The 17,820-nt window shown below is 33.1% G+C and overlaps 2 protein-coding genes across 2 annotated transcripts; both read right to left on the reverse strand.

Moving 5' to 3' along the window:
• Window positions 1-4,499: 4,499 nt before the first annotated feature.
• Window positions 4,500-6,444, reverse strand: LOC132255344 (stilbene synthase 2). Its single transcript, XM_059743472.1, has 2 exons — window positions 6,140-6,444; window positions 4,500-5,783 (listed from the first exon to the last, which is right to left on the reverse strand). Exons 1-2 carry the CDS (start codon window positions 6,315-6,317, stop codon window positions 4,783-4,785), a joined length of 1,179 nt encoding a protein of 392 aa, XP_059599455.1. The 5' UTR covers window positions 6,318-6,444; the 3' UTR covers window positions 4,500-4,782.
• Window positions 6,445-14,664: 8,220 nt separating this feature from the next.
• On the reverse strand, window positions 14,665-16,473 carry LOC132255345 (stilbene synthase 4-like). The gene is made up of 2 exons (XM_059743473.1): window positions 16,206-16,473; window positions 14,665-15,867 (listed from the first exon to the last, which is right to left on the reverse strand). Exons 1-2 carry the CDS (start codon window positions 16,379-16,381, stop codon window positions 14,865-14,867), a joined length of 1,179 nt encoding a protein of 392 aa, XP_059599456.1. The 5' UTR covers window positions 16,382-16,473; the 3' UTR covers window positions 14,665-14,864.
• Between the last annotated feature and the right edge of the window lie 1,347 nt (window positions 16,474-17,820).

Below are 17,820 nucleotides of genomic sequence, written 5' to 3' on the forward strand. Positions count from 1 at the left end.
TGAAGATATATGAATCTCTCTCATATATTGATCCATCACTACAATTAGTTTGATTATTGAAATACCACCTTGTTATTTCATGTATAAATTGCTCAACACTTACAAAATCAAATGTGTGAGATACTTACGAAATATATAACTTTAAATTATCTTTTCATATTTGTTTTATTGTGTTATATATGCTCTCATTGCTTTTACACAACTTATTAAGTTAAGTCATCATCGATGACTAATATTCTTCCATTGATTTTAATTCTTTCTCTATGATAACATTTCTTCAACTCTACAAAGACAAAGTCTTTATGACAATGTTTTATGACTTATTAATTTGATGAAACTCTTGTCTCATTAATTGCACAACATTGATGACAAACAATGTTAATACTATATCAGGTGACAGAAACCTGATCAAAGGCTCCAGAAGAGCTTATACTATGTCATTAGTAGTATTTGATTCCATGTGAATGACACTTTATACGATGATAGATCCAGAAGAATCTTGTAAGACCAACTTGGTCCCCCGGGATAAAAGGTCATATGGATGTACATTACAAAACCAGAAGTTTTTAATTAGTGACTAGTCTACCTATACAATTAAAAGGTAGAATGACATGTTGTGCAGATTATCATTTTAATGAGACAATTTTCTCACCGTTAGGGGGAGAAGAGCCAGTTCCAGAAGAACGGCGTGAAATTATTTGGAATGCATTGACTTTGACTCATCTTGATCCTCATACAAATCAATGTGAATTAGAAGTTCAAAGGACTATTCATTTGCAAAATCTTACAAATAAATTACAAGATGCATTTATTGATACAAAGAAAGTGACAAAATCATATATCCCGGCTGCAAATACTCTAGCACAGATTGATGTCCTTGTAGGACAGTTAACAAATTAATCTAAGATACGCTTGAAGCGTGGTAGACCTAACGGCTCTAAGGATGTAACTCTCCGGAAGAGGAGAACCCAAGAAAAACTTAGCACTCTAAAAGAGGCCATAAAAAATAACTGATCAGTTTAAAATTGATAAATCTATAGCCCTGGAAGAGGCACAAATAATACAAGAAGCCCTTGAAGAGGCACATATATTGAACAAAAAGCCCTTGAAGAGGCATAAGTACCCGAAAATTCTGAGATCTCAGTAAGTTATGTATACACGGGAGAAAAATTGGATCAAAATAATATTATTTTCACTTTCCAAGTGGCCTTCATAAGAAATGATGAAGATCTTGAACCACGAAATGTGGAAGAATGCCGACATAGAAATGATTGGCCAAAATGGAAAAAAGTTATACAGGCAAAGTTAAACTCATTAATAAAATGAGAAGTTTTTGGACCTGTAGTCCAAACACCTGAAGATGTAAAGCCTGTTGGGTACAAAGGGGTATTTGTACGAAAACGCAATGAGAATAATGAGATCATAAGATATAAAGTGTGATTAGTAGCACAAGGTTTCTCGCAAAAACCTGGTATTGACTATGAGAAAACATTATTTCCCGTCATGGACACAATCACATATAATTTCTTAATTAGTTTGGCAGTCCAAGAAGGACTAGATATGCGTCTCATGAATGTTATTACAGTATATTTATATGGATCCATGGATAATGATATATACATGAAAATCCCTGAAGGATTTAAATTGCCTGAAGCAAATTGTACAAAGCCTCGTAGCATGTACTCAATCAAGTTACAACGATCCTTGTATGGATTAAAGTAATTTGGATGCATGTGGTACAATCGCTTTAGCGAATAATTGCTAAAAGAAGGGTATATGAATAATCTTTTATGCCCATGCATCTTCATTAAGAAATCAGAAACCAGATTTGCAATTATGGCAGTGTATGTTGATGACTTAAATCTTGTTGGAACTCTTGAAGAGCTCACAAAAACAAAAAATTAATTGAAAAATGAATTTGAGATGAAAGGTCTTGGAAAAACAAAATTCTGTCTCGGTTTGCAGATTAAGCATTTTCCAAATGGAGTTTTAGTACATCAATCAACATACATTAAGAAAGTTTTGAAGCATTTTTATATGGATAAAGTGCATCCTTTAAGTTCTCCAATGATTGTCCGATCACTTGATGTGAAAAATGATGCATTTCGTCCTTGCGAAAAATGATGAAGAATTATTTGGTCCTGAAGTACCATATCTTAGTGCTATTGGTGAACTTATATATCTTGCCAATTGTATACGTCCAAACATTGCTTTTTCTATCAATTTATTAGCAAGATATAGTTTCGCTCCAACTCAAAGACATTGGAATGGTATCAAACATATATTGCGTTATCTTTGCGAAACTACTAGTATGAGTCTATTTTACTCAAGAGAATCAAAGCAACAATTGCTTGGATATGCAGATGCAGAATATCTTTTAGATCCTTATAAAGGTAAGTCACAAACATGGTATGTGTTTAATTACAATGGTACTGTTATCTCATGGAGATCTATCAAACAAACAATGGTGGTCACGTCATCAAATCATTCAGAAATTCTTGCAATTCATGAAGCAAGTTGTGAATATGTATGGTTAAGGTCAATGATCCAACATATTCAAGAAACATGTGGACTACCTTCCATTAGAGGCAATGCAACCAAGTTACATGAAGATAATGTTGCTTGTATTGCACAAATTAAAGGAGGATTCATAAAAGGTGACATAACTAAGCATATCTCCCCTAAATTATTCTATACTCATGAGCTCCAAAAGAAAGGTGAGATCGATGTTCAACATATTCGATCATGCAATAATCTAGCAGATTTATTCACAAAGGCGTTACCTTCGACCGCATTGAAAAAGTTAAAGTATGACTTTGGAATACGAAGATTGAGAGATCTACCATTTGAAATGTTGAAGAAATCATAATCATGTTTACATGAGGAGGAGAATGATAATATGGATATACTGCACTATTTTTTCCTTCGTCCAAGTTTTGTCCCAATGGGTTTTACTGGCAAGGTTTTTAACGAGGCAATTATAGTAATCCAAAAGAATATTGTACTCTTTTTCCTTCACTAGGGTTTTTCCCATAGGGTTTTTCCTAGTAAGGTTTTAATGAGGCATATTCTTATGATCATCCAAGGGAGAGTGTTATAAAATATGAGATTTTGTACCACTATGGTAACTTGTGGATGATCATCCATAAATATCTCTTGTAACTCCCTATAAAAGGAAGAGACCCCTAATGAAATTGAATATAGAGTTTTCCCGTGCATTCTATTCTCTTCCTACATTTTGATTTCTCTTGTTTTCTTCTCCTTTCACTTTATAATTTTACAACATAGAAAGTTTTTTCAGATGTTCACCAAATTTATTGGGATTTGCCTTATACCACGATGGCATCTAGAATGACCTCGCCAAGCGCAAAACTTCATCCCTATTAACATATGTGCATAAGTTTTATATATACTAATTTTATATCTTCTAATATTTCTAATATATTCATATAAAAAATGAAATATTTAAATACAATTTTAATAAATAAATTAATTTTAATCATCTTATTTTTAAATTTCATTTAACTAGTTATTAAATATATAAAAACTATCATGAAAATCTTTTTAATAAATTAATATTTTTTATATCTTTTATATATTGATTAAATTCAAGAGAAATATAAGCTCATAAATAAAATGACATAATTTTTAAAAAAAATAATGATACATATATTATAATTTCTTTTATATTCTTAAATACATCCAAATTATATAGATCTTATTTTAGTGGTATATCAAATAATTGTGTTTTAATTTTTATACGTTATTATCTAATGTGACAAATTTTGTCGTATTTTGATATTTTATTATGACTTGAATATATAATCTACCTCATTATAGATTTCATAAAATTTTGTATTAATATCGAATCGTTAGCTTAGAAGTCAAGAATCCCAACTCAATGGTCAAACAATATGGTATGTGGGGCATATGAAAGTGATCCTCCCAGCTTGGAGACAAAAAGTTGTTTTTATTTTTATTTATTTATTCTTTTTAACAAATAGAGCAAATTTTAAAAATAATTTTCTGTTTTTAAATTTACTGCTCTTTGTACCATGCATGGAAGCGCCGACATGGACATTACCAACATGGACATTAGATCAAAACCTAAAACGAGCATAATTCTTTATGGATATTCTCCCGGCGGTGGTAGTTACCCGGTTGCTGAGGTTGCTTCAAATTACTCACAACTTTTATTGCCCTTATTTTCAAACATATATAGAAGGACGATATCCTAAGCAGAGAAAGCCAAAGAAACGTAATCGAGTTGAATACTTTCTCAGTTCCTACTTCCAGCGGAGGAATAGAAGAACAGGCATAGGGGAGGAAGAAAGACAAAAGCAAAAATAAATTAATGAATGAAAACGGCAGCCTACCAACTTGGACATCAGATCATATTTCCCTGGATTATTCAAATGCCCATCTACCTACATACAAGTCCCCATTCATATATCATCAAATATAAGCAAAGGAGAAACCAATTCAATGACAACTAGAGCTATCAAATCCAATATTTCTTTTATTAATTTACTTTTCAATAATGTTCATATGAACACAACATTACAATGTTTAGGGAATCTTCAAGATGATAAAACAGTCTGAACTTGAAACTCAACCGTTTCATTTGAGCTCACCAAGAGGGTCTAATAATCACTAGATTACAATCTAAATTTAGAAAAAAATAATAAAATAGTATAAGAGTATAATTTAGTTTCGGAGATAAATACCTTACTCCTATTCAACATAATAGGACATTGAAGGGACCATTCTCTTTTCCTTCACTTAATTTGTCACCATAGGAATGCTATGCAACACAACAGTTTCAATAGTCAAGCCTGGTCCAAAACCAAATAATACTCCCCAATCCAATCCTTCACCTGTGGTGGCCCTCTCCCCCTTAAGGGATTTCTTTCTCATCTCATCCAAAATAAACAACACACATGCACTTGACATGTTTCCATACTCACTTAGCACATGCCTCGTTGCTTCGAGTTTCTTTTTATCTAAATTGAGTTTTGCTTCAACTGCATCAAGAATTGCAGGGCCACCTGGGTGAGCAATCCAAAATAAGGAGTTCCAATCGCTAATACCAAGTGGGTCAAAAGCCTGAGTCAAACATTTCTCTATGTTCTCAGAAATTAAAGTGGGCACATTGGGCCACAAATGAAAGGTGAGTCCCACCTCACGTAAGTTTCCTGCAATGGCACCTGCAGAATTAGGAATAAATGTTTGGGCTGCTGAGACAAGCTGGAAGAGTGGTCGTTCAATTGAGATATCCGGATCTGATCCTACGATTACAGCTGCAGACCCATCACCAAAAAGGGCTTGGCCAACTAAAGAGTCCAAAGCATCTTCGGAAGGGCCGCGAAATGTAACAACTGTGATCTCAGAGCACACCACAAGAACTCGTGCTCCTGCATTATTCTCTGCAAGATCCTTAGCGGTTCGAAGGACAGTTCCACCTGCATAGCACCCTTGATGGTACAACATCACTCTTCTGACAGATGGTTCGAGGCCTAAGAGATTAGCGAGTTTATAATCTGCACCAGGCATTTCTACACCTGAGGTGGTACAAAATACAAGGTGGGTGATCTTCGATTTAGGCTGACCCCACTCTTTAAGAGCCTTCAATGCTGCTTCCTTACCGAGCTTGGGTACCTCAGCAGTGATAATCTCTTGGCGTATGTTAAGAGATGGAGCCATATAAGCACCAATGTTTGGGTGCTCCTCAAGCATTTCTTCGGTCAAATGAATGTAACGCTTCTTGATCATGGATTTGTCACCTATAAATGAAATAACATGAACACATTAGTTTTACCAATCAACAAGTGATATAGAATATCGTTGAATATGATCGACATGCATTTAACATTGAAGCAAGTATAAAAGGTTATTCTTAATTATAGCTGGCAATGAGACATGATTCAAAGAACAGCTCTTCAAGCCATTACAGTCAGATGAAATGAATATTAGTTACTGAAGTAAAATAATTTTCAAGTTTTCTGTAGTATTTTATCTAAAAGCTATACTCTAGAAAGATTGCAACATTCATTCACTTGGAGGTGAGCCTCACCTAGTGTCAGTCACATATATACAGAACTGTTATGCATGTAAGAAATTAATGCATGAATATACTTACATATGCGATTGAACTTCTTCTTCAACGCAGTCATGTGCTCGCTCTTAGTGACCCTGAAATAGTAATCAGCATAATCAGACTGGTAGACACAGTGGTCGGGGGTAGCTGTGCCAATGGCTAGGATGGTGGCCGGACCCTTGGCACGTTGAGCGTTTCTAATTTCCTCGACTGAAGCCATTGATCCCAGCTACGTACTCAAATTAAAGCCTAAGATTAAGTTGAGGAAGGAAAGAGAACTCAGTGTGCACAAGTGCTTGGAGTTGGCTTGAGAAAGCTCGGTGTGAGTGTTGGCCTTTTATAACCTGTGTTTCACCAACTCTCATCCATTGGTAGTCTTTGAATTATCAGTTGGCGTCAAAGTTTGTGTGCGTGAGTTTTTTTCCTGGTGGGGTTGATTTTCAGACATGTATGCATGCGTTAATGTATTTGTGTTGTTTTCTGTTCTTCACCTACCCATAGGAAGGAGAAAGCATTCAATCCGGTCACATTTGTTATATATAGAGATAAGGACTTTTCCAGCCTCCTGGAAATTAATGCATTGTTCATTTGACTTTTCCATGTGTGGGAAGCTGCTACCAACTTTCTTATTGAAGAATTCATCAAAGTCATTCAAATTTGGATTTCTAAATTTGAAATAACCTCAACAACCCAATAATTAATGCATTATTTTTCTTTTGCAGGATTACATCACATGTTATTTAACTTATTCAATAAGTAATTCAACAAATATCTCATTTTTATTTAACCTATTTCGTCATCTAACTTGCTAAGAACTCGTTTGATTCTCTCTCTCACACATTGAAGAATTCATCAAAGTCATTTAAATTTGGATTTCTAAATTTGAAATAACTTCAACAACCCAATACCTAATGCATTATTTTTCTTTTTCAGGATTACATCACATTTCATTTTACTTATTCAAAAGTAATTCAACAAATATCTCATTTTTATTTAACCTATTTTGTCATTTAGTGATTGACTTTTCAATTGACACCAACCTTTAATGCTCCTTCAATAAAACTCTTTAATTACTATGTTGCCCTTTTGAGTTTCCATCATTCTTTCAGTTGACAACAATTCATTCCCCATATATAGGCTATTTTTGTAAAATGTTTCTTTCCAAAAAGGCACTATAAAGTCCTTATAAAACATTAAATTCCTTTTATCTATACAATATATAAAATTACAATGTGTCTTTTTTTCAAAAATAACTTTATTATTTCGATTTTATGCGCTTATATCATATCTTTATTATATGTAATTAATTCAAATAATGTTTATTTTTTCTAAGGACAATTTACTCTTTATAAAAATTATTATAATGTAATTAAAATAATTTTAATATGTTCATAAAAGATTTGGATAAAAAAAATCCTCTTTTAAAAAAATTATAATAATTTAGGTTTTTAATACAAAGTGTTTTGACATTTTTTTCCCAAAAATAGTCTTATCATTTCTATTATATGCGCTTATATCCTATCATTATTATTATATGTAATTAATTCATGTAATGTTTATTTTTCGAAGGACAACCTACTCTTTATAAAAATTATTATAATGAAATTAAAATAATTTTAATATCTTCATAAAAAAACTTAAATTAGATAAAGATCCTCTTTAAAAATTTTAAAATGATGATAATTTAGGTTTTTATTATTAATTTATTGAATTAAAAAATTTAGATAAAATTAAAGTTACATAAATACAAAATAATATTTTTTTAGAATCCGAATTACACATTTTTTCTATTACAAATAATAAAATAAATTCAATCTCCCTTTATAATAGACATAGGTGATTAAGTTGAACCAAATAAATTGCTTCTCTTCCATAATTTATTTTATTTTTCCAATTGTATTTAGGCGTTGTTATTTTTTCATTCTAAAGTTTATTATAAAATTGATCTCCTATTGCGGACATAGGCAATTAGGTCAAACCATGTAAATATTTTATCTTCTCTAATTTATTTTATTTTTCCTATTGTATTTGAGTGTTGTGATTTTCCTAACAACTTTGCCTATCTTTCTTAGCTTTCTATTATCTTTTTTTACCTCTCTTTTAAAATCCTATGAAAAAAACCATATATTAATAAAGTCTTATAGATTAACCCTTAATGATATGTTTTTGAATCCTTGTCAAACTTAAAAAGCCAATTTACTCAAACATAAACTCTACAAATATTGATTTTCCTTAAATTAAAAAATAAATAATTTGAGTCAAATTTACCAACAATCTCCACCTTGACTCAAGTTCTCTCATTCTACATGTAAGGTTTTCTTTTTTTGATACCCACCTTTACACCCCCCTATGAGTAAAACTATCAGCTTGAGATGCATATATTGCTAGTTCACCCATTGTCCCATCGTATGATTTTTGTGAGTTTTAGACCCATTAGGTCCAAGGCCTTTCTCATAGCCTAAAACCAATTATTCTATGCTATTTTGTTTGTGGGGCAAAAATAAGTTTGCATACTTAATAAGCTTTGTGATTCGTACATAAAAAGGATGGATTTAACTAGTATTCAAAAGGAAATTGTTTTGATATTGAATTGGTGTAAAAATATATTCATAAACACCGAGAAAATGTGGCTTCCTTGTTCTATTCCTTTCGTTTGACCTAAATGAAGTTAGTAACATAAAATAAACTAGAGAAGAAAATATTTACATGGTTTGGCCTAATTGCTTATATCCACTACACAGAGAGGTCAAATTTATTAATAAACTTCATAAATACAAACTCAAACTCTCTCAACCTCCCTTTACTATAAACCTAATACACTCTTTGCCTAACTTTCTTAACACTTTGTTAACGTTTTCACTCCCTCTTGAAATCATATGCAAAACCACATATTTATAGAGCTTTATGGTTCAAACCTAAATCAATAGTTTCATAATCCTAGTCAAACTTAAAAAGGTAATTTATTAAAATACAAACTCTATAAATATTGTCTTTCCTAAAAATAAAGAATAAATTATTTGAGGTAACTTCCAAAAACCTCAATATTGACTCAAATTCTTTCAATCTTACACAATTAATGAGAATAAACATGTATCAAGTTCAATTTTTCGTCAAACTATTTTTCTCTTTTTTGATAACTTTATTCCTTTTGCAATTAGTATCATCCTTATGCTAATGAGTACTCTTATTTGAAAATAGAATCTTGATTATCTTGTTCCACTTTTCTACTTTAACAACTTCTTTAACACTAGGAAAATACTCTCTATGGTGTGGCTTCACCCTCATAGCTTCACTTAAAATTGTCTTCTCAATTAAGGTGTATAAATATTTCACATTTTTCTTTTGCACTGTTAGGATTGAGACCAAAAAAAACATGATATGATATAATAGATTGAGATTCATTTATAAATTTTTTTATCTATGTTTCTTGGTTTTTCATTTATTATCATATTTGCATTAATTAGTTACTAATTTGAGTATACATACCCACATCACTTGTATTGTACATAGCTTGGGAGCATTAGAAGTTACATAGAAAATCCAAGTCATGGGGTCCTTACAAAGTGATGAGTTGTCCATAGTTGATCAATGGATTTGGGCAATTTATTTGAGACTATATTGCACTACCTCCTAATTGGGGGGATGACTTGTTTTGGTCATCGGGATGGTTTTCCCATGGTAAATGCACTATTATATGTAATGCACACTGGACAAGACTTATGAGGAATCATGATCTAAGTCATGGGTTCCTTGAAAAGTGATGAGTTGTCTATAGTGTATTAATGGATTTGGGCAATCTATTTGAAACTGTAGTGCATTATCTCTTAATTGGGGAGATGACTTGTACTGGTCATCGGGATGGTTTTCCCATGGCGAGTGCACTATTGTATGTGATGTACATTGTACAAGACTTATGGTAAATCATGACGTAAGGCTAATAGTTATCATGATTCACTTGTTAGGATTGAGCCTTTAAAAGCAAGAAATAATGTAACAAAGTAACACTTTACTATCCCTAGGTTATCCTTTTTATGCATTGACAGTGATTTGAACATTCAACTCATATCTTTTACACTGTACATGACTTGGGTGTATTAGGAGTTGTATAAAGGATACAAGTCATTAGATTCATGTAAATAGATAAGTTGTCCATAGTCAATTTATGGATTTTGGCAATCCAATAGAGACTGTAGTGCATTACCTCCTAATTTGAGAGATGGTTTATCTTAACCATCAAAACTAATTTCCCATAGTGAGTGCACTAGTGTATACTGGACAAGACATATGATGAATCATGACATAAGACTATCAATTGTCATGATTTACCAAGCTGCTATATTGTGTAGGCTCTCAACCTTGAGAGGATATTGAACCTATGTCAAAATCAACAAGAGGCTTTAACTTATGAGTAAGATGCTAAAGTAGTCATATATCCTTATAGATTGAGTTATTCTTGATTGAGGCTAGTGGTAATAGGTATTTTCAATAAATGTATCATGATATCTCATGAAATTGACGCAATGTGTCTCCTTGGATGATCCAAAGGACATATGATCATGAAATCTATAACATCGTAGTAATTCCTTAAGTGGAATTTGACGTATGCTCTTTATGGGTTAGAGTATGTCCATTGATCATATAATAATCAGATTTTTTATTTAAGGATTATAAAGATAATCTTGATAGGTGATAAAACTACCTTATTAGATTACATATACTAATTCATGAGGAGTCAACATGCAGTGGATAGTAGGTCATGGACCCAAGCTTTGTGTCATTGTTATTTACGTAAGGTACTAGAATACAGTTAGTTCTCTTTAGTGGAATGTTGAATCAACTTCAAAATTAGATTTTGAGGAAGCCAATACTCCTATGGGTCCTAATGATCCCCACTCTGAGCTCATATATCATGATGACACAATTTATGAAGGTTGGAGCTCTAAGTTCACTCTTATACATAAGAGTGTTTTAGTAATTATGCAAGGTAACACAAAGGATAGTGAAAAAGGTCTCTAGATTGGTCTAATAGATTAATTAGAAAGCCCTATGTGGTTAGTTAATAAATTAGGACTTGTTTTGGATTGGATTAAGTGACTCAATCCTCAATGGGCACAAGTCACTTAAGCCTAGTGAGTAACCCTATAAATACCTTTTGAGGGATTATAGTTTCCTAATGACTTTCAATTAGTCATTTTCCACCTCCAAAGAGAGAGAGAGAGAGAGAGAGAGAGAGATGGTTTATGAGAGTTGGATTGATTATAGGTTCACTCTTATGTATAAGTGACCTAAGCTTATATGGTTTAACTCACTTAAGCTTAGTAGCGAAACCATATAAATATCCCCTTAGGGGTTAAGGTTTCATAATCACTTTTCAAAAAGTCATCTTTCATTTTTAGAGAAAGAGAGAGAGGTACGAGACCTTCAAAGTTTTCAAGCATCCTCTTCACTACATAGATTTGATTTGGGAACATCCAGATCTAGACAAAGTTTTCTAAAGCTTTTTTATTCTATATCCTTATATTATTATGATTATTATTTATTTTTTGCTTCATTCCTAGGATATAAAAGCCCTAGGGAAAATTTCATATACTTAACCTGAGTCTGGGTTAGGGTTAAAAATGATAAAGAGTTTCCTACAATTGGTATTAGAGCCTTAGGTTAGGAAAAAAACATGATATAACCTTTCTAGGATATGCTAATGGTTGTTTTGCCTGGATTTTTGTTTATCCTATGGCCTTAAGGATTCTTCTTAAAGAAAAATAAATTTCATGAGAAGTCTTTTCCATTGTTATTTTTCTAAAACTGGTTATTAAAAGTCATATTGTTATTTCTTTTTTAGACTATCCACTTGGTTTGGATAGGTGGTTCTCTAAACTCTTCTCCCCAAGAGAAAGAGAATGGCACATATAGCGATGGTGGTCCTGCTGGCTCTTTTCTCTGGAGAGAAGGACTAAACTACCAAGTTTTTTAGGCTTTCCCTCTTAAGAGAATAAAGACTTTTGTGGATATGGATAGTCCAAGGATAAATGAATAAGAGAGCATTTCTTTTGGCATAGGCGTCCTAGTTTAAGAAATAAAAAATGGTTTCAAAAAGTCTCATGATAAAGAGTTTATTTTAATAAAGGTTACCAAAATTGAGATGGAACCTAGGATGGCGTTGTAATGATGGGAGTGTAAACTGAGTAAAACCTAGCATGGTGTCAAAATGACGAGCATCCAAAGAAACTAAGGATAAACTAAGATAAAAACTAGGATGATGTCGAAATGACAAGAGTCCAAAGTAGCTAAGAATAAGCTCATATAGATCTTAGGATAACGTTGTAATGATGAGAATTCAAAGGAACTAAGGATAAACTGAGATAAAACCGAGGATGACATTGTAATCATGGGAGTCCAAAGGAGCTAAGCATACACTTAGATAGAACCTAGGATGACATTGCAATCATGAATTCAAAGGAACTATGGATAAACTAAGATCGAACCTATGATGATCTCGCAATGGTGAGAATGCAAGGTAACCAAGGAAAAATTGAGATAGATCAACCTAGGATGATGTCACAATGATAGGAGTCCAAATGAACTAAGGACAAATTGAGATAGAGTCTAGGATGACATGGAAATGATGGGAGTCCAAAGGAGCTAAGAATAAACTTAGATAGAACTAGGATGAAGTCATAATGACAGGCATCCAAAGGAATTAACCATAAACTGAGATAAAGCCTAGGATGACATCATAAAAAGAACATAAGATGGTGTCACAATGATAGGAATACAAAGGAAATAAGGATAAATTGAGATAAAACCTAAGATAACATCGTAATAATAAGAGTTTAAAGGAACTAAGCATAAATAAAGATAGAACATAGGATGGTGTCACAATGACGGGAATCGAAAGGAGCTAAGTATAAACTTAGATAGAACCTAGGATGATGTTGCAATGACAAGAATCCAAAGGAACTAAGGATAAACTAAGAAAGAACCTAGGATTGCGTCACAATGACAAGAGTCCAAAGGAGCTAAGAATAAACTTAGGTAGAACCTAGGATGATGTGGTAATGACGAGAGTGAAAAGGAATTAAGGATAAACTAATATAGATCCTAGGATCGTGTCGCAACGACAAGAATCCAAGGGAAGCAAGGATAAATTGAGATAGAATCTAGAATGGTATCGTAATGATCGAAATATAAGGAAACTAAAGATAAATAGGGATTGAATATATTTTAACATTGTTAAAGCATTTTACCGTAATTTTTAAATATAATTATGAAAAAAAAAACTTTTTAAAAAAAAGATTACTAAAAGAAAAATGTTAATTTCACTGACATTTATCTAATTATTAAATGTCAAGAATCATATGAATATATGAGAAAAATGATAAAAAAAAAAAAAGAGTAATAATAATAAATGTAATTACCGTTATTACTCAAATTTATGATTAAAAGTGTTGCGGATTATAAAATTTTTAAAACATTTATTTAGTAAATCTAAGAGTAAATTTATTGGAAGATCTAAAATTCAATTCACTATTTTTGTCAAAAATCTAGGTCTAATTTACAGTCACAAAATTATCCTAAAGTCTCACCTGCAGCCATAGCCCTACCACAGGAAAGCTTTTTTTAAAAAAAATAAAAAAATAAACTCCTCCTCATTCCAAATAAAATAAATCTTTAGTGATATTCACAGGCCCCTCAAGGGTACAGCAGGAGCCGGCATGAACCAGATTCCACGTCCACCTTATTCTTCTAATCCAAGCCAACCAATCAAGTCCAGCCATGTTATCCACCCACCAACCTTCGCACTTGGCAACTGTTGCCAAGTTATCCACTGCTCTTACATGGGCCCACTTCTCAAGCGTGTCTATCACCTGTACCTTACACGTTATCTTTGCTGAGATGGCAGACGACGTGATCTTCGCATATTATAATAATGGCGGATTGTGGATGGCGGCGGAGACTTGTTCAATGATCTCATGCTGATTTTGAATGCTCTTTTTGGTGGAGGGTGAAAGTAACAAATTCAGCACCAGCCGCCAGCTGCAAGCCCGATCGTCCATTTCGTCTTTTAAGGAAATTAATTCATCAACTTTAAGAATTTTTGTGTAGATTTTAAACTCATGAGAAGGACACATTTCTGTAATTACAGCATTATTTTAATCTAAGTTCGGTATAGGTATTAATTAATAAACAAAATGTCTTTAGCGGAAGTTTAGATAAAATTATGGTTTTGGTCTTAATTATAAAGCAAAATTTGAATATTTTTTTTTAATCAAGAAGTTGTCGGATTTTTGTATTCTGAAATTTGTTTGTTTATTTGTTTTATTTATAAAAAAATTGTCATATTTTTGTAATATTAATATAGAATTAGTCTTGCATATGTCGAGTCTAATAGGACTTATGCAAGTTAATATTTTTCTTACAGCATGTTCAGGTAAGGGTGATAGTGGAGCAGTAGACGTCACCCATGTTGTGGTGGTGGCTATCTTCTTTAACTTATACGAACTATAGAGTACCCCACCTGGTTTCCACTCATTTTACATATTTTTCAAATCAATAGCATAAATTGAAAATTTTCTTGTATGCTTAAAAAAAAAAACTCAGATATATTCTTCCTTCCTTTTGATAACATACACAAGAATAAACAATGATTTTGACTTGAGGTCTTTGAGGAGGTCCTCCAACAATAGTAAAATAACAATTCAATATATTTACTACCTTTTTATTTGATTAATAAAACATGACTCATGAATAACTTTTCCCATCATTTCACCTAGTTTGAATCCGTACCAACGCTATGGATCACAACGGTCTCAATGGTTAGGCCCGGCCCAAAGCCAAACAAGACACCCCAATCCAATCCTTCACCTGTCGTCATTTTGCCTTCCTTGAGCGATTTCTTTCTCATCTCATCCAAAATAAATAGGACACATGCACTTGACATGTTCCCATATTCACTTAGAATATGCCTTGTTGCTTTGAGTTTCTGTTTATCTAAACCGAGTTTTGCTTCAACTGCGTCAAGAATAGCTGGGCCACCTGGATGAGCAATCCAAAATAAGGAATTCCAATCACTAATACCAATTGGGTCAAAAGCCTTAGTCAAACAATTCTCTATGTTTTCAGAGATCAAGGTAGGCACATTAGGCCACAAATGAAAGGTGAGACCCACTTCACGTAAGTTGCCTGCAATAGCACCTGCTGAATTAGGAATAAATGTTTGGGCTGCTGAAACAAGTTGAAAGAGTGGTCGTTCAATCGAGCTATCTGGATCGGATCCAATGATTACAGCTGCAGACCCATCACCGAAAAGGGCTTGGCCAACTAAAGAGTCCAAAGCATCTTCGGAAGGACCACGAAATGTAACAACAGTGATCTCTGAGCACACCACAAGAACTCGTGCTCCTGCATTATTCTCTGCAAGATCCTTAGCGGTTCGAAGGACAGTTCCACCTGCATAGCACCCTTGATGGTACAACATCACTCTTCTGACAGATGGTTCGAGCCCTAAAAGATTAGCGAGTTTATAATCTGCACCAGGCATTTCTACACCTGAGGTTGTACAAAATACAAGGTGGGTGATCTTCGATTTAGGCTGACCCCACTCTTTAAGAGCCTTCAATGCTGCTTCCTTACCAAGCTTGGGTACCTCAGCAGTGATAATCTCTTGGCGTATGTTAAGAGATGGAGCCATATAAGCACCAATGTTTGGGTGCTCTTCAAGCATTTCTTCGGTCAAATGAATGTAACGCTTCTTGATCATGGATTTGTCACATGTATATAAATTAAATAACAGTAATATGTAAGCTCAAGGCACACTAGTGAAACAAAATCAATTCAATGGGAAGATTGATTGTTCAAGATGATCAAACATTGTTCAACTGAGTGTAAAAAGATTCATCTTAATACAGTATAAAAGCTTATTTTTTATTACATCAATTAATAACGTGATCCCATGCGTTATACCATGTGATTCAAAGAGCACCTGCTCATACCATCACTCACAGATGCACTGTATTAATTTAAGATGAGTACACAGAAAGCTTGAAAATGATGTTTCAGTGGTCGTAGGGGAATCATATGTATATGAAGGATGTTAAAATTATACTTACAAATGCGGTTGAACTTCTTCTTGAGCTCGGTCATGTGCTCGCTTTTAGTGACCCGGAAATAGTAATCAGCGAAATCAGACTGGTACAGACAGTTGTCCGGGGTAGCTGTGCCAATGGCTAGAACGGTGGCCGGACCCTTGGCACGCTGAGCATTTCTAATTTCCTCCACAGACGCCATTGATAGTGTGTGATGACTACTGAAATGGAAGCTTCAAAGTTGAAGAAGGAAAGAGAAATGAAATTTTAGGAGCACAAGTGCTTGGAGCTGTCTGGCCAAAGTTGTGTGTTGAGGTTGGTATTTATAATCACCACAAATGCTGTCTCACCAACTCTCATCCACTTCCATGTAGGTAGGCTTGCATTTGAATAATCCGGTGCCATGGGGTTTGATTTCCATCTTGGTAGGCTTCGGTTTTCATTCTTTATTTTATTTTTCTGTCTTTCTTCTTCCTCTAAAGCTCTTTTGGTCTTCTAAACCCACGTAAGGCGGTTGGAAGCTTACCCTTTTTGACTCCAAGTTGGTAGCATCACTTTCATATCCCCCGAGTACTATTTGACAAAAGACCCAAAATTTTCACGTGCTGGGCCAGCTGCTGCCGGCTGGACCAAGCCGATGATCAATATTAATGCAGAACGTTAGGAAACCTGTAATATTTCAAGTCATAAATATAGATGTTGAATAAATAAATTTATTGTTTAACAACAATGAAGGCAAAAATTAGTTACTATTAACGAACATAAATATTCGTTAATTATTTTTAAAAGTTTTTATATTTGATATTATTTAGTTTGTTTTTTTTAAAAAAAATTCCTTAATTTTTGAAGGCAGAAGCTCACCCATTTTGACTCCAAGCTGGTAGGGTCATTTTCATATTCCCAAGTACAATAATATTTGACCATTGAGGTGGAATTCTTGACTTGATCTTCCACATCATGTTGGGCCAAGCTAATTAGGAAATCTGTAATGTGGCAGATTATATATTCAAGTCATAAATTAATATATACCTTTTTGTCAAAGTTATTTACATCGGAACTTCCTTGAACAAAGTTGATATCGAATATCACTTGAGAGAAAAATATGATTGATAAAAAATAACACTTTCTAACTAACCTTCTAAATTTTGAATGAAAGTTGTTTTAGTGTATTGGAATTTGTTTAAAAAAATTATTATTGAATATATATATATATATTAAATAAATATAATCAATGAACTCAATAAACTTTTTGGTTTGACCTTCCAATTTTTTCAACAAAATGACATATTTTTTCAACAAAACGACAAATATAAGAAAATCAAGAATAAAAACGCAAGCAAGGAGGAATAATTTGCAAAGTATCTAAAATTCAATCCTCTATCTATTATAGAGAAAACAAAGAGTGGAAAAGTAATCCAAAATGTATCAAAGGTACTCCCTGTTTCAACCTAATACATCAAAAACCAACCATGCATAAAGGTCGAAATCTTATTGATCCAACTTCTTATATTAAATTTCTTTAGTGATAAAGGAAGTTCAAATCAAACCTAAAATTCTCTATGGTCAAAAGGAGGTTCAAAGCATCCCAAAACCTAAAATTATTTAGGGTCACAAGGAGTTTTAAATAATTCTCTAAATTCT

Source organism: Vitis vinifera, chromosome 16 (genome assembly GCF_030704535.1).
Source record: "Vitis vinifera cultivar Pinot Noir 40024 chromosome 16, ASM3070453v1".
Classification (NCBI taxonomy): domain Eukaryota; kingdom Viridiplantae; phylum Streptophyta; class Magnoliopsida; order Vitales; family Vitaceae; genus Vitis; species Vitis vinifera.